The sequence below is a fragment of the Mastacembelus armatus genome, chromosome 5, assembly GCF_900324485.2.
Source record: "Mastacembelus armatus chromosome 5, fMasArm1.2, whole genome shotgun sequence".
In the NCBI taxonomy this organism is placed as follows: domain Eukaryota; kingdom Metazoa; phylum Chordata; class Actinopteri; order Synbranchiformes; family Mastacembelidae; genus Mastacembelus; species Mastacembelus armatus.
This window is the reverse complement of record NC_046637.1, coordinates 26488292-26515751: the sequence shown is the minus strand read 5'-3', so window position 1 is coordinate 26515751 and position 27460 is coordinate 26488292. Positions and strand designations below refer to the sequence as shown.

The following is a 27460-nucleotide window of genomic DNA, read 5'->3' as shown; positions in this document are numbered from 1 at the left end:
AAGTCTAGTGAGGAACACAGTCTTTCTCTTTCTTTTTGGTCTTCAGAGTAAAACTCTGACAAACTCCAGGATGGAGAGGTGGGTTGATGTTGACTTGAACTCAAGGAAGAACAAAAATTACAATTAAATTGTTTTTTTTTTTTTTAGCGATCTTGAAACCGACTGGAGACCAGTTTGGTTTCAGAAACCACGAACCTCCTGCTGAGCCTCCTGATATGTTTCCAAGTCCACTCTCTCACAGCTTCACACTTGGCACAGCTCCCACAACAACTGTCCATCATGCAGAGGCCAGTGTGCTGTATGTGGCAGGCCAGGTTTGCATAGGGGACAGGCAGGTTCCCCAAAACAGATACATCAGTGAACTGTGAGCCATCTGAGCTCAAGGGTCAATGCGGAAAGCTAAAAGCTTGTCAGAGTGTTGGTTGTTCAGGGTGCGCAGGTCCGGCAGACGTAGTAGCAGTTTTGGGAAGAGTGTGCTGTCTTCTGGGCGGCGACTGGTGATGAGAGAGCGCAGAGCTTTTATTAGGTTCTCCTGCAGTTGCTCCACTGCTCCCACCTCCACTATACCAGAGCGGTCTACAAGAAGAGAGGGGAAAACGGTTTTAAACAGGAGGAAACGTGCCTGTAGATTAATGTGCTTGTATGCATACATGTGGATGAGTCTTACCAGCTGACACAAGCACAACAGCCATAAAAAGAGCCATCTCATCCGGCTCCAGACCCAAAGATCCTAGCTTCTCACTGAAATCAAACATGGCGTCCAGTAAGGAGCGCATGCCAAGAGCCCTCAGTGATGCCAGTGAGTATGTCTGCCCATTGAGGAAGGTCACCGTCCTCTCCTTCGGGTCAAACAACGAGCAGAACCTCACCATCAGAACCTGTGAGCAGAACAAGTCCAAGTCTGCATTAGAAAAAAATCAGAACTGCAAAGCAAATGAAAGGAAGTACATGTAAACTTCCAAAGGCAACAAACAAATTCTTAAGTGCATGTACCTGGAAAGTGCCAGATTTAAGCAGCATGACCTGATCATGCTGGCTAAGACTCTGGAAGCCTGGGATGCTCTTTGCAAACTCCACTACTTCTTTAACAGCAGGAGTGAAGCACTGGGAGAAAGATTCCCAGACCTCCTGGCTGGAACGACTGGCCGGAGCAACAGGACATGAATTGAGTGGACATGCCTGCGGGAGACAGAAAGAAGAGGAAAAGAAAAGGATTAGGAATTTCACTTCACATTCAATTCTTATATATTCATTTGCTCAAAAAAGAAAAACAGTCTCACCAGGACTTTGGCGCCACCATTGAGCTTCCAGGGGCATGCGTTTTGGTTCTGGGAATCACTGGCTGGGAAACTGTTCTGGTTGGCTGGGTAGGACTGAGATGATAGGCGGCCACTGATCGGGCACTGATTGTGGTTGGAGGAGAAGGTGTACTTGGCGTTGTCAATGTTAGTGGAGTTTTCGTTGGTGGTGGAGGCAACATGGCAGTTTGTGGGGACATGATAACTTGATGTCAGGTTTACCTGATCCCCCTGAACCGTGTGCTGTGTTTGGGTTGTTGTGTGCGACAGGGAAGGTTCCTGTGCCAAACTATTTTGGAAAGAGGAAGTGCCAACGTTGTGGTTGCTGACAGCCACCTTTAGTGGTTTCTCATCATTGTTCATTAAGTTGTTGCGGTAAGATTGTGATATGGACCCCACTCCTTCATTCGTCTGGTTCTGTGGGCTGCAGGGGGCATCAGGAGGAGGCGACACCTCCATTTCCACGGAAGTTGGCTCGTTGAGACTGTTCATGTAGCTCTGCATCTCATCCAGCAGTCTCTGCTTCTCCCGTTTGGGAATACGTCCAAAACGCACAGCTGAGAAGAACAGCAACCAGAAGAGAGCATCCTCTGTTAGCATGTACTGACATCAAGCATTGGTATCACTGCTCTTAACTGGCAACACTTCAATTGATGCACTGACCCTCTCTTCTGTCTCTAACTGCTCCATCACACCTGTTCTCACCACAATACAGGCTACTAAAGCCTTCATCTCCTCTGCCTGCCTCATCCTCCCCTCCAGCCCTTCCCATCCACCCTTCCCCCCTTCTTCAACACCACACCTCCACTGACAGTCCTATTTATAGTAAGCTGTATGCTACACCACCTCCCCCACTTTTCTCTCTCTCCATTTCTGCCTTTCAGTTGAACACTTGTTCTCTCTTTTCCTGTGGAAGTAGGTCACTGGGCCAACAGCTCTGAACATGATGTCATTTGTAAAATGACACATTGGAGAAGTGTGGAAAGGTTAAAAACACTAAGAGGCAGGTGGGAGACAAAGGGTCAAAGGTAAAAAAGAAAAAATAATTTGTCAAGTTAAAGGGATGAAATGATAATAGAAAGTGGCTTCAGCGGAGTGTACTGCTGTGGGCTTGAATAATAAAGTTTCTGCGTCATGATCAGATGAATTAGCAGGTCATTTTTTAATACCTGAATTCTGTCTTTTTGGGTCAACATAAAAATGTTTGCTTCAGAGACCACCTAGTTTAGGGATATCTCAAGAGAATAGACTGTGCTGAAATAATGAGAAGCAGATTAGGTGTTTTAATATTATTTTCATTTCGATTCAGGCACTGTAGGTGTTCTGATTAACAAGATGGTTGTTTATCAAATGAGCATTTGTAAATGTCAGTGCTGAAAAAAATTAATTTAAGACTGTACATCTTGATGAACATGGGGCGTAATCAACAACTCTGTGCCCCAGTTCTGCAAATAAACTATATTAGTCACAGTTTCTCTGACTGATGACTACTGGGACTCTTGAGATCCTCTTGCCATAAATCAGACCACAGCGCAAGAAGAGACGGGGGCAGAAGGGAACAAATTATAAAAGGAGAATGGAGAGAGAAAAAAGAAAAAAAAAACGAAGAGAAAATGAGGTTTTGTGATGAAGCGTGAGAGCTGCCGAAGGACAAGTTCAACAGTGGAATCATCTTCTAGTCAAAAACCATAACAAAACTAATTTAGACTTTTTAATAACATTTTTCTGCCTCTGTGTATAAACCTGCATTTATCAATTCAATCATTTTCTCTGGACTGAGGGAACAAAGACCTATACGTGAATATCTTTAACACCATTAACACTGTCTCTCACCATCTCTAGACATGCCCACGGAGAGACATTTCTTAAAGCGGCAGTGCTGGCACCGGTTTCGGTTCATGCGCATGATGAGGCAGTTTTCATTCTTTACACACATCTTGTAGTGGATATTCTGCTGAATGCTGCGTCTGAAGAAACCCTGAAGAAGGAACAGGAGAAATTTTAAAACGTGTCTCTTTACAGTCTTTACATGTGTCTGTGTGTGCAGCTGCTGAAAACATGGCATGATATATTAGTAGCTTGGCTTTGTCTCACCTTGCAGCCCTCACAGGCATGCACGCCATAGTGGAAACCAGATGCGATGTCCCCGCACACCTTACACAGAAGCACCATACCGCCCGTCTCTATGAAAAGACATCACAGATGGAAATACATTATCACACTGCTTGCAGGTAAACATAATGACCATGAAGGGGTGAAGTGAGTGTGCACTTACTCGTGAATGTGCCAGTGAAACTACACGATCTTTTGGCCACTGTGGGATGGTTGTAGTTTGCCGATGACACCGTTGTAATTTGGGCGGCTTTATCATTGTTTACTTCAGGAAACTGGAAGACCATTTTCGGGGAAGGAGTTCCGCCCCTTCGTTCCACTCGCTGCTTTAGGGCCCCAATCTCCTGAAAGGAGACACCCTCAGGGGATGAAGGCTGCGAGTGGGAGGAGGGCGATTGGGTCTGGTATCCACTTGAAGGGCTGCCAGGACTCGGACTGGCACTACCAGATGAGCCGGCATACAAGATAACACCACCTGGAGGAAGAGAGAAGGGTGAGAAACCCGTTCATCAACCTTTGTCTAGGTCTCTTTTAACATGCACAATGTAGGTCGGAGTGCTTATTTGGCAGACTTTCCAACAGACACATACAACCCTGAGCATGTTGGGACAACAGAAATTTCATCTCATGAATAATTATGAAAAAATATGTCACGGCTAGAGCAACAACAGCACTGACCTGGATGTATGAACAGATTTTTTTCAGTTCTAAGATAGATGGATTTCTAGATAACCAAATAACCTGCCTGTGTTTGGCTTTTACTGATTCCAGATACTTTGACACCATGTTTTTTAAATAAACAATGACCAGACAAGATCAACACCAACACACACATAAGATTCTTGGTTAAATACCAATGTTCTAAAACGCATGGTGTGATTTCTTTGATACAGTAGCTGACAGTGTGTCACATGATATATGATATCCAAAACATATTTCTAAATCAAGAATTTATAAACAAAACAAATCCACCCTTACTAGAAAATAATGAGTCACTACCATACCATGTGTGCCATAAAAATGTCTTTGGTTACAGATGTCACGTCAAGTCGGAAATGGCTTATTACCCCTACACACCCATCCATCCATCCACCCGCCTTGTTTTGCAGACAGTGTTCTTGCCTGAAGATGAAAGACTGCCCATCACGTGCAGGCTGAGCCAGCCAGCTCCCTGCCTGTTTGCTTTCAGCGCTAAGTCTTTTCTCCTCTCCTCCCACCCCCTCCTTTCCTCTCTATCCTCCTCCCCTCTTACCTCCTCCTCCTCCCTCCTTCCCTCCCTTTCCCTCCCCACTTTGGCTCTAGGCCTGCAGACCCATCTATCTGCCAGCCACCTGACCGGGAGCTCACATGGACTCTTGACACAGTTCCCGCCCGTCTCACAAGGCTCTTTGCGCAGTCCCGTGTAGACAACAGCAGCAGAACAATAACAAGCACTTGGGCAGATCACGTTTGGAATAGAGAAGGGTTTTACGCTGTGACTGCAGACATGGGGGAAAGCAAGCAGGGCACAGGTACCATAGGTCGATGCATCGTACAGACCCACTAGAAACTGAGGGTCACAGTCACGTTGTTGCCGGCAACTGTTTTGATGCAGTAAAATTATTTGCTTGTGCTTTTTTTAATTAGGTGAACATATGTGTTCACAATTATCAGCATGTGTTTGTATCCCTGGGAGGACACCAAACATAATCTCCCTACTTTTAAGGTTGACCAAATTCCTTTTGATTTATAATATTTTGGTAATAAAGCAAGAAACACCAATTAGAAAAGACTTTTCTCTTTTAGAGATTCACAATTTCATGAATTTATGCAGGTGGTCTCCTTATGGTGATCCCTATGGTCTTCAGCTAGGTTTGCTGTGTTTTTGTGTAGTGTCTACACACCTTAGCATAAAAGCACAGCCAATAAAAATGTTTGTGAGAAATTGTATGTTTCATTTATTCCAGCCTGCAACACTGTGCTCACACTGTGATGATCATGATTGCACATGGTGGTTCACTATCAGCCAACTATTTTCATTGAACAACCACAGTATCAAATCTTGTAACGCAGTTGATGTTAGAAGTCTGTCAAAGGAATCAAGTTAGATTATAACTATGTGAACTTAAGTGACAGTGTTTTCTGAAGTGGTAGCAACACCCATGAGTTGTTACTACGTTATTACACACTTCACACACACACTTTGCACATTTCCTCCCAAGGACCTTGAGTCCTCTGTGAAAAAAGCCTCCCCCATCTCTTGTGCTTTCTCTCCTTGAGAAAACACGTGCTGCATTTCTGTTTAGCTTTAAGTGCCTCCTTAATTCCACTGCCCACACGTGTCAACACTGCATATGAGAGACTGTGCTCGATGGCTTGTGTGTGGCGGCAGCTCCAGCATCAGCCAGGTGTATGCATTAGTGTGAGAAAGATAAATAATCATGGACATGTGTAGAAAGGGTCATATCCTGCTGTCACGTGAACTCCACACCCACTACACTAACAGCCATGTCCCCGCCTATCTGGTGTAAAAACATTTCATATTTCGTCTCCTTGTAACCGTTTCCTAGAATCTGGTTTGAGTGGGTGACACAATGTGCTCTGGGAATTGTCCCTGTTGTGCTCAGGCACAGGTTACAACATGTGACCTGCGAATGCAAACATAATAACTACACAATCAACAAAACGCTCCACCAGCCCTCCTCATGCCAGTCTTTTGTGACTTCCCTACACATGTGTTCCTCAACTCTGGACATTATGTATTAATGTCCAGAGTTCAGGGCAGGTTTTATAGACATTATGCTGATATCATGTGCTCTTCCCTTTGAACAACTGGCTAAATGTGCTTAACATCACTCAGCAACAAACCACCATCTTTATCTGCCATATGAATAACCATTCATGATTTTATTGTTCGCTATTAATGTTTAGAGTTTCATGTGCAGGCATTTTGGTTTCACCAGTTAATGGAGTATGTAAAAAAACTAGATGAAGCCAGTTAAACCTGATCTTGGTTAGAAATACGATGTGTCACTCGAATCGAACTTGGCATTTGATGTGAATTAGCTGGTTGTGTGATCGTCTGTCAGAGGTGTCAAGGAGTTTGGTTTCAGGAGTGGCATCAGAGCTCGACCTCAAGCTTTCTGTACTCACTAGCATGAATCATACATGTGATGCATTTGTGTAAGTTTTTACAGTTGAATAAAAAAATATCTTCAATTTCTTGCATAAAAACTCATAAAGAAGTGAAGCATGTCTATTTCATCATTAGCAATGAGGTAATAATCAAGCTTTTAGGGCACAAGGTCATTATCTAAATGGTGGAGGTTACATTGGGAACAGTCACTGAACAGGCAACTGGCAAATCCTTGGTAGGTTCTAAAAAATGTTCCCATAGTGTGACCTTCATTAACACTTTCACAAACACACTGACCTAAATTTTGTTATTCAGCTACTAAGTCACTCACCTTCTTCACTACAGTTAAATCTTTAACCACTGAAGCTGAAGGGATGGTTGACTATTTTGTATGATCCATGACAAACACTTTTTTATTGAGTGTGGTAGAAAAATGTTAATAAGAAATCATATTAAATATCACCTAATCAGATTTCATTTTTGTTTTTAATAATTTTTGCCTATTTTTAATTTATTTTGATGTCATTGATGATAAATTCGGTCAACAAGGAAGGGTTATATTGTGAATACTTCTCCCATAATACTGGGTCGTTTTTGGCTTTCAGTGGTCATTTTGTGTCATGCCACTGAAATAAATGGAACAGTAGGAGCAGGAACGGGTTAGCCACCCAAAACCCAGATTTAACACCGCCAGATGTAGGTTAATGTGTCCTTTCAGTCACCAAACGGTAATGCCTCACTTTTGCAGCGGGTGATTGTAGATTCTAATGAACGTTTCAAAGCAGTTATAGTAACCAGGGCGAGAGAACAGGCTGCTAAAACCATCTGACCCACTGACCAAGCTATCAGCAAATAAAGAGGAATCCCCGTGCGGGCTGAGCGCGAGCAGAGAGAGAGAGAGAGAGAGAGAGCGCGCGCGATGGAGAGGAACGACCGCGCGGGGCGAGGCGCTCGAGAATCATGCGCAGCACGTGGATGCTGAGGCTGTATCCACGTGCCGCGAGCTCGAGGCGGGGTAGCTGTGTATTAAAAATCAGGCGCATGATTCCCAACATTATCTACCCAGGGTGCACTGGGCTTAGAGCGGATGAAAAAAAGGCGTAATGGTGATGTCTGCGGGTTGGTTACCATAGTAATCTTTCTCTGTCGGCATCCGTGTGTGGTTATTAGTGGGCATCCTACCTTTAGATCTGATATGTCATCTATTCTTAATATGTTTCTATTAATACTTTATTGCTGGTCCAGGTCCCATCTGTTTAATATCAGCCCCCTAAGACGCTAATATTAGACCACCCTTCAGATCCTGTCCTATGGAGAGTGTGGGGGGGGGGATTGACCGTTTCTGTCTCTTGCTCTGCTCATTCATCTTCAGCTCCCTCCCACAACATTTTGAGCATGATTCAATTCCTGGCAGAACTCTGCTCTTTAAAGTCCCGGCCAGTAGGAAAACTTGGCACCGGGAACTTGTTTTGACTCAGTGGGCGTGACAGCTCCTTGACATGGCCTGCTCACATGTGTTAGGGAAACGGCTACAAATGAAAAAAAGTTAAATGAGTCACACACTGCAACAAATCAACAGCTCGGACTCTGCGACTCCCCCCACAGTGTTACAACGTGTGCGCGTGGTTTGCACGATCTAACGAAAAATACCACGAGAGTAAAGTTAATAGTGTTAAGCCAGATAGACCAAGTCAACGTGCCCGGCCAGGGGGCGTTTTAGACCTGGCTTCACGTGAGTTTGTTTACGTGTAGAGAATCGGAAGCCTGCAGTAAAGATTGACAGGAGAGGACTTCCCTCTGCGTGCACAGCTCAGTCAGTCGGAGCCCCCCCCCCCAGTCTGTAGCCCCTAAAGCACTTGACCATGTGCCACATCTTACACAGATGAAATACAGTTAAAAGCCTGTGATAATTCTGCCCAGATCATACATCACTCCTGTGTGTGTGTGTGTGTGTGTGTGTGTAGGCGTTTGCGGTCTGAGTTTCACAATAAGATCCAAATCATGTTGAATGTTACAGCAGGGACAGAGCTTAATTTCACACTTGTATTGCACCTAATAATCTGCTGCATTGGCCCCAGCGTTTGAAACTAACATGCAGCTGAACAAGACACAAACCACAGCGAGTGGTGCATTTCTACAACAAGCTGCTCTGTGCGGATTTTTTCTGATACAATAAAAAAAATAGACAGATTTTTTTCCTCTAAAATTAATATTTTCATGTGGGAAAGTGCAAAGCATCTGTTCCTATTATACATAATTACATGGTCCTTTCAAAATAACCTTTGTTGGCACTGAAATGATCTTTTCAGTGGCTTCAAGTAAAAGAAACAGCAAAGCGACTTACCACCAGGGCTATTTTCCATGTTTCCCAGTCGATCGATGTGGTTCTGTTGTTCCGTGCTATGTAATTGTGGGCGTTTAAAGCTGGATTGTCTGCCCCTGCTTGCCACTGAGGAGTTTCGTTGAAATAGGTGAAAGAGTCATGAACTGCCAAGGCATGGAGAGTGAATCCCAAAGCTCAGACCACCTGGAGTGGTTCAGCACAGAAAAAAAAATATACAAAATTTTTTTTTAAAAAAGAATTAAGAGTAAATCTCTTAATGATCCAGATAATGTCCAAGGTAAACAGATGCACAGTTTAGTCCGGTTCTCCGGCTGCACACCTTATGATGCCCGACTGTGGTTAAGATATCACTGTATAGGGCTTCTCTAAATTACAGAGGTCCCAAAGCATTCAGCTGCTTGCCATGTACAGTCACATCAAAACATGACCAGAGTGGAAGTAGTTTATACACTCCCCACTCATCAATAAGCAACACGCGTCCTAAAATAACCAGCACGTTTTCAGGTGCCTGAGAAATGTGACCAGTTTTTTTCTCTCTCTCTCTCTCTCTCTCTCTGTCTTTGTGTGTTCCTTCAACCGCCTGTTCGTTGATGTATATCAGATCTCTCTCTCTCTCTCTCTCTCTCTCTCTCTGTGTCACGCTCTTTGAAAACATTTCACCCCCACACCCACCCCCGTTCACGCCCCCACCGTTTTACTCTTCCTCACTTTGTCATTGGCCGAGAGCCCCGCGTGGAAACGGCACATTGGGCTCGTTCGACGTTGGAATGCCGTTTAAAGCTCTGCAGCATGTGCGCATGGCATGTGAGCTCGCGCTGCCCTACTGACACACATTTTATGCAAATGAGCCGCTCGAGCTCGGCGATAAGCGTGAAGGAGGGGGTTGGGGGACAGGGAAGTGAGAGGTCTCACTCCGACCTTTGTTGTTGGGTGAGGACAGACTGTAATGACTTTTAATACCGAGACACCGAGGCTGGATTTTAAACAGATCAGGAAGGCCCCCAGAGGCACGAGGCTAACTCCATATCATCCAGAAACACATAGTCGGATTTTAAGTCCTGATTTGTTGGAAATTTAGTTCTTGTAAAATGACCCTGTGTTAAAATCAACTTCTTTTGAGTTTATATTGAGCTCAGTTTTTAAGGTTGGTTTAGTTTTTCATAGGAGAACTGAAGGGCATCAACTAATAATTGCCTTCATTATTGATATCAGACATGTCTGCTTTATTAAAGAAAAAACGAACAATTAATTTAGTGTTAACTGTATAAAGTGAAGTTAAAGGTAGTATATTCAATTTTATTATCTGACCAAAACTTTGAAAACTAGCGAATATTCAGATGAAATGGTTAAGGTGGTAATAGTTCACAAAATTGTGTCATGTGGATATTAAGGTAGGTTATTCAAAGCCAGCAGTGTTGATAGGTTCTTTTCATTTCAATAATAGAATAATGGGTACTTCTATATTTAGACTCTCACTTGTATCCTAGTGTTTCTGATTAGTCATTCTGATCTATATTTAAGCACAAGAAGAAACACAAAGTGAGTTGGGAACATTATAAACCCCTAATCAATATATAGAGAAAGCTCCTATATGCAACGTATGATATCATGGCAGTTGGCATAAATGAAAATGCTTGTGTTTGTGTGCAAAATAAACAATGCAGTTTTCAGTTATTCCAAAGAGCATATGGGATGAAAGAATAACTATAAACACATAGTATGTACAATATATGTGACTTGAAATAAAAAAAAAAGAAGTTATATTTTATTTGGTCAAAAACGCATTAGCAGGGCGCATGCGCAAACATATCTTCCACGTTGTCAGCCAAAAGCCGGCGCTGCCTTTAACTTCTGAGTGGCTGTCTTTTTATCATAGACGATCTTTGCCTGAAGGCGCCAACACGTGCGGAAAGGGCGGTGCTCACCGTGACTCCCAGCGTCCCCCCGCCTCTGCATCACGTTTCCTTTCTCTTCGCGGATTGTGTTTGCTGAAAGCAGAAATATCGCCGGAGATTGGCTGGGGCCGAGCGAATGTAGGTCAGGAGCTGCTCGCACAAACATGAGCGTCGTAAAACAGCTCGAATGTGCCTAAAACCGCAGTGTCTCTACAAAGCACTCGAGCAGCCGCCTGTTGCTGGCAGGCATGTAGAGGATTACATGTAGGTCACGCAGCTCACCCTTGGGGGTTGGGTGGGATTTATTTATACTTGATAGGTGAGCTGAATGAAAAGCTTCTCACTGCAGCTCCTAACTTGTGGGGAATTAGGCTAAGAGGTCATAATCTGTATCTGATATAAAGGTCATCTGCTTGTGTCACTTCCAGTTAGGAGGGTCTGCCATCATGTTTTCACCATTTCCTTACAAATAACCACGAAAAACGACAGGATCCAAATATGGCACAGTCTTTGTATGTTTACTGTACAGTAATTAAGTACCGTGCGATATTTAGGTCCTTGTACTTGGATTTTGTCATTTAGGCATTAGTTTGTTTCAGATAATGCACATACAGAAACATATGATCAACATATAAACGTTGATAAACATTAAGACACTGATTATATATAATGATCTAATGAAATAACAGGAAAGCACTGACACAGACCATTCTGGAAAGAATTAGCTGCACCAAAACCACCAGACTTACACATTTGTTTGCCTGAGCCCAGTCGTGGTCAGGCAGAGTCCGACGGGATTATTTCAGGTTAATCTCTAAAGGACAGTAAACAGGTTACATCTCCATGGTAACCAGAAGATGCACACAGACATTCATACATACACAGACACACACACAGATATACACAACACCCATGGACAGACACATTCACACATACAGACACACACATGTCCAGGGGCCTGTTTGAGAAAGCAGGTTGAACAAACTCTGAAGTTAACCCTGAACTCTGGGTTGACCCTGACATGGGAAACTGAGTTTCCGGTTTCTGAAAACCAGATCAGAATTAGTTCAATCAACCCAGAGTTAAATTACCCTGAGTAAATATATACATATTTTACATAGTTATATGTATAATTAATTTAATATTGAGAAGAAAAAAAAAAACAAACCATTCTGTTATCTATCAAACAAACCATTCTTATACTGCTTCTGGACAATAAAACTGGTCTTTGGAAAATACAACTGGGCAAGAAAAATATGACAGGTCTCTAGAAAATATGACTGATCTTCAAAATATGTTTGGTCCAAGAAAGTACGTCTGGCCTCTGAAAACTACGACTGGTCTATGAAAAATACAACTGGTCCCTGAAAATATGACTGGTCCTACAAAATAGGTCTCATCCAGAAAAATATGTCTGGTCCCTGAAAAGTACGAGGTAACAGACCTGGCAGAAGTCATAATTTCCTCATTTATAATTTATTTAACAGTTTTTGTTTCCTTTAAATCGTAGGAGAACATAGCAGAACATGTACCTACATATAAGATCCAGTTTATTGTGTGGAAATATTATGTAACTTGCAATAATTGTTAAACTACTTAATAGAAAATGCTAATTTCAGACATTACATTTACCAACATCACATTTATACGACATAAAAGAGACTGATGTTGAATGAATCATCAATGATTTAACTTACCTTCAGCACACACACACAGCCAACAACAGTTATTCAGCCTGTTTACCTAAATAAAATGATTTGAGGATTTAGCAGTATTGTCAGTTCTATTAAAAGATGTTTTCTATCTCTTAGGAAATATCATCATGATCATATCAATCTGTCCACTGCTGCTGTTAGGTAATAGGTTAATGGACCTTTAAAGAATTACTAGATATAAAAATATAATGATTGTAGTTGAAACATGACTCTGAACTTTACATCACATTGACCATAAATACATCATTAAAACAAACAATCCTATAGAACTGTGTGTTTCTAAGCTCAACATCCTGCTGGTTCCACCTTTTCCACCATTGACTATAAACATTATAATGTGTTATTAATTAAGGTTTGTTTTAATGGGGTAGGTAAAAGATTATTGGTTAATATATAAATCTTGTGAGAAAATAAAAGCAGCATTTTTAATATGTTTTACAATACCTGATGCCCCCAGCTGAATTCACCTGAGTCTCTGCAGGAGAGAGATTTTCAACAAAAACCTGGTCTTGAACCTGGTATATGATCCTGTAGTAGATATAAGTAATTAAATAGCGCCTCACTGTGGTTTCACTAAGACGTGCAGCTTAGTGGGCAGATTTTACCTGAAATAGAATCATGTCACCAGCCTGTCCAGGGTGTACCCCTGCCTTTCACCCAAAGAGAGCTGGGATAGGCTCCAGCAGATCCTGTGACCCTGGTTAGGGATAAGGGGGTACAGATGATGGATGGATGGATAGAATCATGTCATCTGGACATAATGAGTATGAGGCATATAACTGGTGAAGAGTGTTTTGACCGTTGCATTACTATACACATTAATAATGACGGGCTGAAAAGACCCCCATCCCCCGACTATACTGCTTTTAGTCTTGGTTCTGAAATGCAGGACTGCTTGTTGATCTCAAGGTGGCAGTGCTAGCATTGGTAAAGGTCTGTGAGAACTTATTTTCTGGGTTGTGTTGGGAATTTCACAGAGTTTTCAAAGCTTTAAACTTAGTGGTATGTCAAGCCTTGCAAACGTTTCCTGTCACTACATTTTAACGTAGGTTTGAGGGTGTATGTGTTCATATCAGCAGAGATGGAGGGAGGACTGAAATAGGTATGTAGCACATTAGCATTGCAGCTCTAATTGGACTTATAGGGAGGACCATAAAACATGAGCACTGGAGCCTTATTGACTCTGTTTGTATCTGTGCAAGAATTGTGCTACGGCTCTGCATTTGATGGTTGTCAAAACAAACTGTGACCTTTGGAATTTACCAGGTTTTTTAGTCTAATTGCTGCGTACTGCTTTAGGTGATACATGGGAGAATGAGTACAGCTGCACCTGGGGCTACTCACACACCCAGCATTGACAGATACATTAGTATATAGTGTCATACTTTTGGAATATTTTCAAGGGAAATATAATGTTATTGGGACTTTTATTCTCACTGACTTCACTTTATTGACTTTGAGTTTACAAATGAGGGAGTGCAGTATAGTGTGGCTCTTGTAGCTCTGCGGTCCAGTGATGGTGTGTTTGTTAGAGGTGAGAAAAGGTTTTCAGGAGTGTAGACAGGGTGATTTCTCCTGGCATTGGGGATCGCAAGAGCAAGGATTTAGCATTTTCTTCTTCATTTTCTCTGCAACTCTCTTCCTCTCCATCTGTTATTGTTTAAGCAGCATCTGGCAAATTAGAAAACAAGTAGAAATAGTGACATTTATTGTATGTTTATCACCACAAAGCCAATAATGCTAAAACAAAATGTCAGCCATCAGATCTTTCTTTTTTTTTTACTTTCTATTCTGCGAAGTAATTCTATCTCATAAATTCATCATTTGAAGCTTTACAGCAGAGAGATCAGCTTGGAGGGGAGTTGTATTTCGACAGAGGTGAGTGTCACTGGAGTTGCATGAATAATTTGTCTTCTAATGTTTGCTGTTGAAAAGACAAAAGAAAAAGACAGTTGCCAGTTTAGGAAATGAAGACAGTGAAAACCACTGATTCAGTTCAGATGATTTGGTCCAATGACACTGATGTGTGACATAAAATATACTTTGTGACTTGTTTTAATGATGATTATATTAATCTAAAATTACTATGAAAACATTTAGATCAACATAGATAAGTAAAGAATTAAACCACATTGTGCAATCAGGATTACAAAGCCAAAAGCAAACAAAGTTGAGTGCTATGATAGCAGCAACAACCTATGTGTGATGGTTTGCCCTCCAGAGGGCATTTACATTTTCTGACAGGCAGACAGATGTTGCAGCAGGCAGCCAAGCTCTGCTGAGATCTGTTGACAGGCAGCCTCTTGTGAAGAGGTGCCAGATTATCCTGAGGGGCACAGCTCCATCCATACTGTACCCAGGCTGTTTAATACACATTTGTTTTAGCACAGTGAAGAAAGTGGAGAGAGAGTGTGGAGAAAGTTGAGGGCAAATAAAATATCATGAAACCTTGTGTGTTCTTATAACCTGGGGTTTGTAATGTGGTAAAATGTGGCGAACTGTACTAACAGTACATTTTAAATTGTTAACCAATGACTGTCCCAAGATCCAGCTTAGCCATTCGAGGGTTGGGCTGCCAAGGCACCCGCCTTCGACTGCTGCCCAAACCACATTGCACCTGACCCCATATGGTCCTTTCTGCAGGTTGTGGGCCCACAGAAGGTTGGCTCCATGTCTTGTCTTTAGGCTGTGCCTGACTGGGCCCCGTGGGCCACCAGGTGGTCGCCTTCGAGCCCCTGCCCCAGGCCTGACTCCAGGGAGGGGACACAATAACCCTCTCCCAGGCAGGGTCGTGTGCCTTGATGTATTTCCATTCATATGGGGGCCTTTATAAGCCACTCTTTGTCTGGTCCATTACTTGAGACCAGTTTGCCTTGGGTGACCCAACCAGAGGAATAATCCACAGGCAACGTAGCTCCCAGGATCATTTGGGCACTCAAATGCCTCCACCACAATAAGGTGGCAGCTCTTGGAGGAGAATTCCACCTCTGCTCTTTGCAGATGATGTGGTTCTGTTGGCTTCTTCGAGCCAGGACCTGCAGCGTGCACTGGGGCGGTTCTCAGCCGGGTGTGAAGAGGCCGGGATGAGAATCAGAACCTCCAAGTCTGAGGCCATGGTTCTCATTCAGGAAAGGGTGGATTTTCCCCACCAGGTTGGGGTATCAGTGCCTTGTCTTCAGTTATGCAACCAGTTAGCTTAGCTTAGCATAAAGAGTGGGAACAATAGGAAACAGTTAGCCTGGCTCTGTGTGAAGGTAACAAGCACCTCTAAAACCGCAGAGACTGTAAAAAGTAACTGCAGTGGAAGCGATAAAGCATATAAATTCCTGTAAAATGATGAATTACCATTGTCACAGTCTGGCTTTTTGTACAAACAAATAAACTAGAGATGATGTATTAACTAGTGAGCTTTAGGGGTACTGTGTGGTGGATTTTGTGACTTTTGGACATTAACTGGCTCCTGCTATGTAATTCTGTATAAAGAACACATTGGCGTTGATATTCTCCACTAAATCAAATCACATTTACCAAAATGTCAGCCTTCTTCATCAAAACTGCTATTTATTCTCATAATTTGTAGGAAAGGTTATACTGATACATCTTTAAAACCCACTGATTATATGAGGAGCACTCAAATGTGGGATTTGTTTAGCTTTTTTGTGGACTGGCTCATTTGGAGGAGTCGCAGGCTGAACCTGGCTTCCTCTAAAGGAGCATCTGAATTGGGAAGAAGCTCTTGTTTGAGGCTGCAGGAAACCACCATGGCACTTCTCTCAGTCTTTTTTCTTACTCCTTAATTACCGATCTTGATTTCTCCTTCATCCAATCATCATATTTTCACGGTGCAGCACGTTCCAATCGCCATCTGTCCCGCAGGCAGTAACACTTATACATATCTGCTGTAATTAGACAATCACTTCCACATGTGGATCAAACTCCTTCAACAACTCAACCCCTACCTCACCCTCCCATCCGCCCACTGTCTCCTTTTTCCTCCCTCTGTTTTTCTTATTTCCCCGTCTCGCACTCTACTACCCTCTGTGTGCCCCTTTTCACTTTTTCTCTCCCCCCCTTTTTCCCCTCTCTTTCTGATTGAATTACCATAAGTGCAAGTCTTGGCCAAAATATGCCAGCTTGTTCTGATTAAAACTGTCCCTGTTATACCAGAGACTTTCCAAATGGCTGTGAGTAGCTTGTTTGTGTGTGTGTGTTTGGGGGCTGGGTTAGGAAGGACGGGGTGACGGGGTATCATATGCCGCTTGTTTTTAAAAGAAAAATGCAGCTAGACAACAATGCATAGCAAAAGATGAAGAGTGGAAGTGCGAGAAGGAGATGAGGACAGTGGAAGGAGATGAAGAGGCAGTGCGGTGAAGTGGGAGGGAACGGCGGGGAACAGAAAGGGAACGAGACAGTAATGGTAGTTGACAGAGTTGGGTTCACAACAGGTTCATCGTGACATCATGGTTGAATTTTGGGGAACGTTTATGTAGGAAAAACTATTCTCCTTTCATTGGATGCACATGTACACCTCCAGCCCCGTCTTTCTTTTCTGTCTTCTTTTCTTTACCTGTCAACCTGCCCACAAACACTAATCACTGCAAATAAACCAGTTAAGCAAATTTGCTCAGGTACATCTTTGGTTGGGGTGTAGTGAATTTGTGTATCACTGTGTGCACAAACAGTTTAGTGGATTTTGCTTGTCTTTGAATGAAAACCTCTCTCGTTTATTTCAACCCCTCCTTTCTCTTTCTCTCCCTCGTTTTCTTTTCCTTCTGTTTTTTTTTTTTCTAGCTAGCCCACACTACTGGTACAGTATGTTCTTTGTGTGTAGGCATGTTTAGCTGTTTGAGAGACAGAAAAGACATAAGGGAGCCTTGGGACCAAAAATGTGTTTATGGTGAAAGTGTGGGTGTGATTTTATTTGTGTCAGCTCTTTTTCTTGCTTGAAGAAAATTAACAGCAGGGTGTTGTGGTGTATTAAAGGTTCTTTGTGTCTTGTGTCTCCTGTGTGCCTGTGCCCCAGTGCCCGTGTTATTGGTTTGTGGGCATTTGCCAGCTTTAATATGAGTGCAACTCTGTCTTTGCCTTCCTGCGTGTGTGCTTGTGTGTTTGTGTGTGCCCGAGCAAGCGAGTGAGCTTGTCAGGCATGCCTGTCATCCTCTGCATGCCTCTCCATGCACTACAGGGCTTCACATGACATCAGTCTGAGAGAAATGGGATAGTGATCTCATTACCAACAGCCTGTTGCTGATTAAAACCTGCCGTCTGCACCCTCCTCCTTCACCGTTTCTGTTCTCCTTCTATCCGTTGCCTCAGCTCCCCCTCTGCCTCCTCAACCCCTCAGCTCCAGAGTCGCACCATTCTGTGGTTTCTCTGCTCCTCGCTGCCAAAACGGGCCCCATTTCAAGCTCTGCAGAAAGTTATAAGCTCCCCTTTTTTTCGTCTTCAGTTTTTCTTCATTTCTTTGTTCTTTCTTCGCTGTACGCCGTCAGGTTGTAGTTATCAAAGGCAGAACCTCTAATAACCTACCTGTAGGCCTCACAAAGCTCCTCTCATGTTCCTGGTTTTCTTTTTAAGCCCCTCATTTACACTAAACACAAGAAGAAGACATAAGAACATAGGTGGGAGAGAATGAAAACATTGGTGAATTTGTCTGAGTATGCACGCATGTATCAACATGTGGTTGCATGTGCAGGAAAGGATGCAGATTGCCCCCCCCCACCCTCCCTCCATTAGATTTACAGTCAGAAATACACAAATGCTTCTTTCACACTCAGCTAGACGTTTTACACTCCCCTCCTCTTTGTGCATTTCACTGACACAGAAACACAAACAGCACTAACCTTTCACCTCTCACACTGACACGGGTGCTGAGAAGTGTGGCAGTCACAGATGGTTACAGCAGCGGACCTGTCGGATGCCTCCCTGTTTTGTATTCATAACCAAAGAGATCAGATCAAACCATGTGATCCAAGGCAGACTTCTTGTATCGGAACATGCGGATTTGAGATTGATATTAAATGCCATTCTGACAAAATCCATTCCGAATATTTCCTGCTATTAAAAACACACAGAGCAAGAGAAGCGTTTTTTTTTCCAGCCCTCCCCATGCAGCTTAGATATTGTTTCCATGTCATGTATCAAAAGAATGAACTGATTATCACAACATTCATGAAGATAAGATAAATTTCACAAACGTATATTTGCCAACATGTTTTATTCATTTCATAATGAAACTACATGTGACCGTGCATTCAACACTTCATTTAACTCCATTTTACGAGTGGAATTAATGTGGTTGTAGAGGGGGACAGAACAACGACCCATTCTTTATATAAAGGCCTGTAGAACTTTTATAAGGGCAGAAATGAAACAGCTGGAGGAACAATTTCAAGTTTTTATTGTAGTGGGTTTTTCCATGAAAACTATTTTGGTTTCTAAAAAAATATACATAAAAATTATATTGTCTGGTTTGATTTAAATTGAATATGTGAAAACTGAAATCTAAGTGTTTTTAGACATTTATATAGTTTTTTTTTAATTTTTTTATGTCCAGGTTTCATTTTTAAGGACACTAAATAATTAATAACAACTAAACCATATGAATGATTTATTTAAGCGTGCCTAAACATAAGTAAGACATAGTTAATATATACATAACATTTACATTTACTATCTATTTCACTGCTTATTCTAAATGAAATGGTGAGGACACAGTTCTTCATGTTTAAAAACTGTTTTAACCAGTCAAACCCGAAAGTAAAGAAAAACCAGAGAGTGCTGCTCTTATTTTTTAAGGTGACTTGCACTGACTGTTGCCGTCATGGATCATCCTGTAATGGGTTGACTCACCAGTGAAGCCGTCCTGCCAGACAGTAGCAGTCAGCTTTATCTCTGACATGAAGAGGCAGGTAGCTTTGCCCCTCAGGGCCCAACTGGCCAGTTCTGATCTCATCAAATCTATCTCTATTAAACATTTCCTTACCTGAAATTCCACTGGGTTGATTTGCTTAGGAAAATCCAGTAGGAGGAAAAGAGTCCACTTGAACTCATTTAAAGGTGCAGAAACTGCCAGGAGAATGGCCCTTTGTACTTCTCAGGCTCAGCAAGACGGAAAACAGCTCATGGTCGTTTGCATTTTGGAGATTTCTTTCAAATTATCTAACATATATACCAGATTCTGTCAGATTTTTAGAGAAGCTGTACTGTAGATTTGTTATGAACATAATATTCTGCACACATTTGAAGCAAGTCAAATGTGATGTACAAGCACAACCAGTACAGATTGACTCACTTTGTGTCTGTATTATTCATTTTGTTACACTGTCATTTTCATAAATCTGAATCATAGTTATGGTATTTAAGCAGAATTTTGCATTTCCAGTTTTAAAGTTATTGTTTCTATTGTCCGTAGCCATAAGAACGGACACTGTATTTCTTTCCCATCAGGGAAATATATTCAGAGAAAAGCACTCAGTGGCCTTTGATTGGCCTAAAGCCCCTGGACTCCCACATTAACTTGCCACAGTCCTGAAATCAAGGCACTGTAAACATGGAGCAAATGCCAAGGGCTGATACCGATATCCCCAAAGGTGTGCACCCCCCTGTAGCATGTGTGTGTATGTGAGTTAATGAGTGTTTCATTATTGTGGCTGTGTGTACATGCATGTATGCACCCTGCTGTGTGTGTGTGTGTGTGTGTGTTGGCCTATCTTTGGACAGTGAGCAATGCAGAAACAAATTTAGAAACTCAAAACAAACAGTCACAGAGTTGAAATCCAACAAAAGAGTGTTGACTGACAGTACAGTGCAGAAGGAGGTAAAGACAGAGAGGCAGACTGTGAGACAAAGAAAGAGAGAGAGGGGGATCGAGAGGGGGTGGGCAGCAAGTTGAAACCTAAGCTTTCTGGACCTTGTTTTCCCTTCCTTCGGGCATTCTGTGGCTGGTAAAAAATGTGCTGTATATTTGAAGTGTTGGATCACGTGACAAAGGCAGGGTTTGTGAATCAAAGTACACAATGATTTCAGGAGGAGAGAGAGAGAGAGGGTGTATTTCAGTGAGAGAGAGAGAGATGGGAAAAGGAGAGGAAGGCGGAATGCAACAGGCTGAGCTCTATCGTCGCTTTGAGAGAGACTTCTGACTAACAAACACAACTACTACACAACTTTGAAGCCCATACTCCCCTTACCTTATCCTCACTAACCTCCAGACTGCGCAGCTTTCACATCCCGGGTCTGGTAAGTTTGCTTTTCAATCCCTTTTTAAGATCTTCTCCTTATAACTTTAGTGTGTTGGCGGTGTGAGAGAACAGAAGACAGACAGGAGGACATGTCAGAGCATGAGTGTGATGTGTGTCTGTTTCTCCCTCTCTCTCTTTCTGTATGTGTGTGTGTGTGTGTGTGTGTGTGTGTGTGTGTGTGTGTGTGTGTTTCTGGGACAGCATGAGTGGAGAGATTGAGTTTCCTGAGGACAGCTTTAATTGAGAACAGAGATTTCCAGAGAGGGAGAAAGATCAACAGAAACAGCTACAGAAGGGAATGAAGGCTGATCAACAGTTGCATCTGCTCCGGGGTTATGGAGGAGATTAGGAGATGAACGCTTTTGAAAATGTGTGTGTGTCCTCATTTGTTTGCCCTATTGATGGATGCACATCTCCACTTTTATTCTTCCCTTCATAGGCTCAGTCACCGACAAAAGTCCTTTACACGGGAAAAAAAAATACATCAATTAAAAATGGATTTAGAAATTCCCCAAATGTTTGAAGAATGGCATAAATGAGAGAAGAAGTTATAATAATACATATATAACATGTTCTATTGTTGCATGCCTTAGTGTCGGGGTGCTACAGGTGAGCTTTAGAACCCTCTCAGGCCAGTTTGCAGCAACAGACTAAGTGACTTCTTTACCCTGCAGGCTGTCAGCCAGCAGACTGGCTGTCAAACTCAGATGGATCACTCCATTAACAACACAAATGGCAGAGTGGGTCTGCTATACCTGACATCAGTCTACCTACCTAGCTAAACAGGTTTCCCTCCACACCATTACATAAGCAGCCTGAAAACACTAAAAGAAGCGACTCCAGACATCACAGGACAGTCTGCTGTGCATCTGATCATGACTGTGTGAGGCGGAGTATGTATATGTGTGTGAATAACCTTACTGACCCCCTCGTATTTAAACAGGAGATCTTTTATACACACTATTAATCATTATAATTACATCCTTCGTGCAACATCTTCTAAATAAATACAGATGCAGATGCTTGATTGATGATTGTGATTAAGATGCTATTTATTTGCGCCTTCCCAGCTGATCTGAGCTGTTTGCAGCTTTGTGCTAAGCACCATGCTGCTGAGTGGTCACACCATGCCACTCTGTACTGTGCACTACAGTGCAAGACCCTGCTGTGAGCTTAGATGGCAAACTCTCGACAAATCTATTTCAGAGTCATTTTCCTTAATGTTTAGAGGAATGTTCATCACCACGTCTGCAGGAGCAAGCAGACGAGTCTACATGCAGGACATAAACAGCTGGGTGTAAACGATGCATGCTATATTAGAAATCCCATTCTGGATAACAGTGACATACTCATTAAATATAACTTTCTTCATCTCTTGTGTTTTTACTTTGCCATCCTTTTTGACACGATCCTGGCAGAGGACTTTTTAAAATCTAACATTCAAGGCAGATGTACAGTGTCTGCTCTACTTTCATTCTTTGGTTTTCTTTGCTGACGTAAATTGAAGTAAAGGTTGTCTGTACTTGTATGTATTTGTTTTTGGGTGTGTATTAGATATAACTTCTTTAACTGCATTGCAATCTCACCTTTGTTCTCTACACTTTACAAGAATGACAGCCCCTCAGGCTGAGGAGGATGTCTGGCTCCTCTCTCTTTCTCTCTCTCTCTCTCTCTCTTTCCCTTTGTCTCTGTCTTAATTTTTCCAAAAAAAAAAAAAAAAAAAAAAAAAATCCATCTTCTTTGCAAGCCCTTGTCAGCTGAGTTTAATTTTGTACCAGGACTGTTCTCTTGGTCACTGCATATAAATGGAATCATGGAACTTCCAAAACAAAGAAGCGAGCATTTGCTACTTATTTTTGAAAGGAAAGGACACAAATGTTTTCTTGTTCTGCAGAATTACATATTGTCCACAGAGTTGTTTAGAGAGCTTTTGGTAAACGCCGTGCACTGGCTTTGGGTCGGCTTTACGTGCCCATTTGGCTTCAGAGATTTGGAAGTGACTTGTAATGTTCTTTGTTGCTTTCACTGCACATCTTTAAAACTAAAGGCTGAATGTGTCTCAGTGTGTCTAAAGGGGTCCTCGGCGTGTTTAATCATGGCCTGAGGCTGCTATTTAGCACAACGACAAGTCCTTAAAACACACTTCTAATCCTCTCTGTGGAGAAGCAGCGAAAAAGAGTTTGAGCGCGTGTGTGTGTCTGTGTGTAAGACATGGATTGTGGGGGGCTCAAGCAGTTTTTAGTCTCACTCCTCAGTTTAATACTAAATGAAAAGCTGCCTACAAAATGCCTCAATTAGGCCTGACCCATGGCCGGGCTGCTGAGCCTGGAGCGACAGGGGATGACCCCGGCTCTGACCTGGAGACCCTGAGGAGGCCACAGGGTTGTCTCGAGATAATGACAACATTGTGTGTTTTATGAAACCTTACTATCATCAACATCTTCCCCATTAACACTGCTAACATGGAATTCACGCTGTGTTATTTCAAGTATGTCTGACAGTTCAAATTTGTGCACCAGAGTAAACCTACAGTATAAATCAGATGAAAGTCAAGTGACACTTAATGAATGAAGAGGGTTTTTTGGAGAATGCCCTTGGCAATTTCATGGCAACTAACATGACAGTTCTGTTAAATGTTGATTAATCTGTTAAATATTATGTCAGTTTGTCAACTCATTGAACCTTCCCTGTATGTTTTAAAACGTTCAAGAAACTATCAATTAGATGGTTGATGGCTTTGTAGACATTAGCTTGGTCCTGCAGCATTTTTTAAATAGTTAAAGCTTCAGGCTTTTTTGTAAACACAGTCATTCTTCTTCATCACACTTCTCAAGTCCAAATTATACAAACAAAACAAGAAGTCTGCTATTGATATATCCATTGAGCAGCTTATTCTATATTGCAGTAGTCAAGATTCCAGTCATAATTTCATGCACACGCCTCTAAACACGTTAAATCACGTTGGTTGAAATGCAGGTTGAATGTGGGGCTATGGGCTATTCCCTGAGTGTATTAAAGGCCTAGCAGATACTTTAATTAGATGAATGTCTGGTTGTCATTCTGAAACATGTTTCTGTGTAGTAATGCCTGGAAACAACATATAAATGTTGTTTAGGGAGCGGCACAATCATGCAGTGGTTAGCACTGTTGCCTCACACCAAGTGGGCTATGGGTTCGATCCTGCAGCCATCTAGAGCCTTCCTGTGTGATGTTCTCCCTGTGTCCGTGTGGGTTTTCTCCAGCTTCCTCCCACAGTCCAGAGACATGCGTGTTAGGCTAATACCTCACCCCTTGCCCAGTGTCAGCCCCCCACTGACCCACTACAGGCTACACGGTATGGATAATGTGCGGATGTTACTTTAAGAGCTAATGTATGTATCTATATAGATACATCTGGGTGTATATTCTTGACTAACATAATTGCTTGCATAAACTGAAAATATGTGTTTACCATAGCCAAAAACGTTTTGCGGTTATAAGATGGCTGTCAGACACTGATGCTTTATGGCCCAGCAATATTTGTGTTCCTCAAAAGACATTTTTACATGTCAGTTTGACATAAAATATAGTACAGTCATTTGTTGGAAAATCTAATTATGTTGTTTGTGGGTGACGCTGCCTATGCTTTTTTCTCCTCTGTAATGGTTTCTATGTGGAAGTATGTGTATTTTCTACTCAGCGTTGCTCATCCCTGGCTGCATTCACTTAGAATAAGGCAGAGCTGATTGTGGTTTTATGGTTTACAGTTAATTGTCCCTGCTGAAGTCATGATTTTCATACACATTTGGGCTGTTTTGGGGGAATTTTTGTCTTCGTAAACCACTTAGAATAAGGTTTTCGTTTACTCTGCAGCTCTGTAGGTGTCATACATATGAGAACATGTGGTTTTTAATGCAGACACTGTCTTTAAGTTTGTCCTCTTGAAATAAATCTGGAGCTGAAGCTACAGGCCTTCTGTTCTGGTCGAAAGTGACTCAGTACAAAAAAAACCAGAACTATTTGATTGATATTACACTCACAATGGCGAATAGATTTCAGAAGAAAAGGGAAAGAACAGCAGATAAGCAAAGCGTATATTGACAAATAAACCACACAAGATAACCAAGCGAACAGTTTCAAAAACGTAAACCCTGTGGCACTATAACACTGAATACCCACCGTTTTTTTCCAGCTGACTCACATCGCTCTGGATGAAACCCACACACTGGAAGTTTGGAAACAGAGAGATGACTAAATAGTTGGGACGAGAAAAGAAACCATTTTTTACTTTCTATTTACTGACAGGAGAAAAGACGCAGAAAATGAAGATGAAGGAATGGCCGCTTCAGTTCCTGTGGCCTGTTCTTGGTCTAAAAAAAATCAAAGTATGTTTATCATCAGATCCGGAAAAAAAGAAAGAAATATTTAACTCCTTTTTCTTGCACTAGTTGCTGTTGTAATTGTTACCAAAACAGGGCTAGAAAGCTGGAACTATTAGTCCTTTCAGATGAATAACAAGGGATAAACTTGCCTAAATGCATTATTTGATCTGGCTGAATTTTCTGGGAGCAGAAGTGTGTCCAATCATTTATGCATCAGTTACTTTTGCGTGTTGGGTAACCAGCAAGTATTTTTATTGAGTTGCATTCAGTAAAAAAGTACCACAGAAAAATAGCAAGTTAATATCTAGGAAAAGTGATGAAAACCAACCAGTAAGTTTCAAAACTACACTCAGATTTGTTTGTACACGTGTTTTCCATTTTAGCAACTAGTCTGAGTTAATAAGAGCATCGGAGGTTTGTCTAGAGTGCCGGTTCTAAATGACTTGTACATATTTTTTAACTTATGCACTGTGATCTGTCTCCACTTTAACTGGAGCCATTCACTGACTGACACTGAATGACATTAAGACGTCGTATTACCACGCATTTTTTCAGCCCTAAAAGTGGACTCATTATCCTATAAACTGAACATTAACTATAATTCTCCTGTCATTTATCTTCTCTGAGCTGTTGTACCACATTGTTTCCGCACCAACAGGATTTTATTTTATTTTGTAATTAACTCAAAAAACAACAAAAAAATGTGACCAAAACTCTGCTGCACACTGTTTCCTCCGTGCTTTACATTATGTAAGTATAAAAGGTTCATAGAGCAGAGTTAGAGAAGTGTCTGCCAAGGAGAAGAAGTGATTTAAGTAAACTTGTCAAAGTCAAAGAACAACTGTCTGGATATATTTATTTCAGATCTGATGGAAGTCCAGATGAATATATGTCCACAATAAAAGCTTTAACTTTTTCTCTACACTGGAATTTTTTTACACCAGATTTTTTATCAGCAGATTTTATCAAAAGCTGCCTCCAGAGAGAATAAATCTTAAAATGAAGGCTTGATGTTTTCTGTACAAAGCCAGTCCAGTTTTGCAGTAAAGTCACCAAGACAGGTTTCTGTCACTGATAACCCTGACTTTGATCACTCACTTCTGAACTTTAAAAAGCCCGTCCTAAAACACAGGTGTTGTCATTGGGCTGTATTTATGGTCACTTTTTGCAGTCACAGAATAGAAATAGAGCGTCTGATTACAAGGTAGCGTTTGTTTTTGCGTGTTTACTTGTCTGACAACAGAAAGAGAAAGACGATGACCATGAGGCCACAGATGATCACAGAGAACAGGAGGGAGCAGAATTAGGTTCTGCTGCACTCCTGACCAGAGGTTGCTTGGGATGATTATTTGATGTTTGTCATTTATAAATTGTGTATAAATTGGTTTGAAGATGTTAAAAATGTCAATATAAGTGAGAAGAAATGTTATGCAGCTTGTGTGTTGTAAATTTAGTGAGGTGAGCTCCTGCAACCCTGGAGGCAGGTCGTTTTCACATGTAAACAATGTGAAAAAATGAACCAGCTTAGTGTTTTCAGTAATGTGTGTGTGTGTGTGTGTGTGTGTTGCTTCATGATTGTAACCTCAAGCTGATTTGGTTTGAAGAAAACATAGTTCAGTCATATTTACACCCAGCATAACTCGATCCAGATGATGCTCCTAATAAGCACTTAAAGCATGTTGTTGTTTACAACCAAAAGATCTTTACAGCTGCAGCAATGCATCAAACACAACGAAGTGGTTGCCTAAAGTGTAGTTTGATTGGAGTTATGTGAAAAAAAGCCGAGAGTCGAGAGGATGTAGTGGCTTGTTGGAAAAGGCGGAGAGATGGAAAGCCCCATCGTTTTTACACAAAGCTGTTTTTAATCCCCGCAGTCTGGAAAAATGGAGCATCAGCTCTGTGTGTGAGTGCATGCACTGGTATACTTGTGTGCCTGTGTGTCACCAGGACCAGGACCAGATGACCCAGTTTGACCTGACCTATCCAGGTCTCATGAAAGCAGCATTGAGGCCTTGAGGCCAGAGGCCCGGAGACACAGCGCTGCTTTTGTTGCCCTACCCAAGGTGTATTCCTCTGGAGGGAAAGCGAGGGGGCGGAGGGAGGGTGTTACTCATTAGAGAGAAAGAAACCATTGCTTGGCTAAGGTACATTATTTCAGGGTTTATTAGTGGAAATAAAATCGTTTCTTCATTTTTATGTTTTCAGCAGCCACACTGCCCATTTTTTCTCCCTCATCTCATGCTGCTTTAGCACAGTTCCTTATTTTTCTTATTAATCCAGTTTCCAGTGTGGCTCTAATTAGTAGGACCCTGTTCACTTACACATGGCCTGCCAGATGCTTGAAAGTCCCTCCTATATTATTCCCCTCTCATTCTTTTCC

General features: G+C 42.0%; 2 protein-coding genes and 1 long non-coding RNA gene across 3 annotated transcripts in view; 1 reads left to right on the top strand and 2 right to left on the bottom strand.

The window, feature by feature from the left end:
* Positions 1-89: 89 nt before the first annotated feature.
* LOC113130984 (nuclear receptor subfamily 1 group D member 1-like) lies at positions 90-8888 on the bottom strand. The gene is made up of 8 exons (XM_026308005.1): positions 8870-8888; positions 3574-3885; positions 3393-3481; positions 3132-3276; positions 1281-1855; positions 994-1179; positions 668-878; positions 90-576 (listed from the first exon to the last, which is right to left on the bottom strand). The coding sequence occupies exons 1-8, from the start codon at positions 8886-8888 to the stop codon at positions 380-382; spliced, it is 1734 nt and encodes a 577-aa protein (XP_026163790.1). The 3' UTR covers positions 90-379.
* A 5386-nt stretch (positions 8889-14274) lies between these two features.
* Positions 14275-18406, bottom strand: LOC113129785 (uncharacterized). Its single transcript, XR_003295642.1, has 3 exons — positions 18323-18406; positions 18009-18069; positions 14275-14403 (listed from the first exon to the last, which is right to left on the bottom strand). It is a non-coding gene; the product is annotated as an uncharacterized LOC113129785 (long non-coding RNA).
* A 2143-nt stretch (positions 18407-20549) lies between these two features.
* Positions 20550-27460, top strand: part of LOC113130310 (retinoic acid receptor gamma-A-like) — a 30467-nt gene continuing 23556 nt past the window's right edge. Inside the window, exon 1 of the mRNA XM_026306812.2 lies at positions 20550-20717. The gene's annotated coding sequence lies outside the window, so the exon portion shown is untranslated. The remainder of the gene's footprint in view (positions 20718-27460) is intronic.

Bases quoted from the DNA above. Each gene is read 5' to 3' on its own strand.
- LOC113130984 (XM_026308005.1), bottom strand. The intron at 3,482-3,573 runs GTAAGTGCACAC...GTCTTTTCATAG, and splicing joins TTTCACTGGCACATTCACGA to AGACGGGCGGTATGGTGCTT. The intron at 1,856-3,131 runs GTGAGAGACAGT...TGTTCTTCTCAG, and splicing joins CGTGGGCATGTCTAGAGATG to CTGTGCGTTTTGGACGTATT.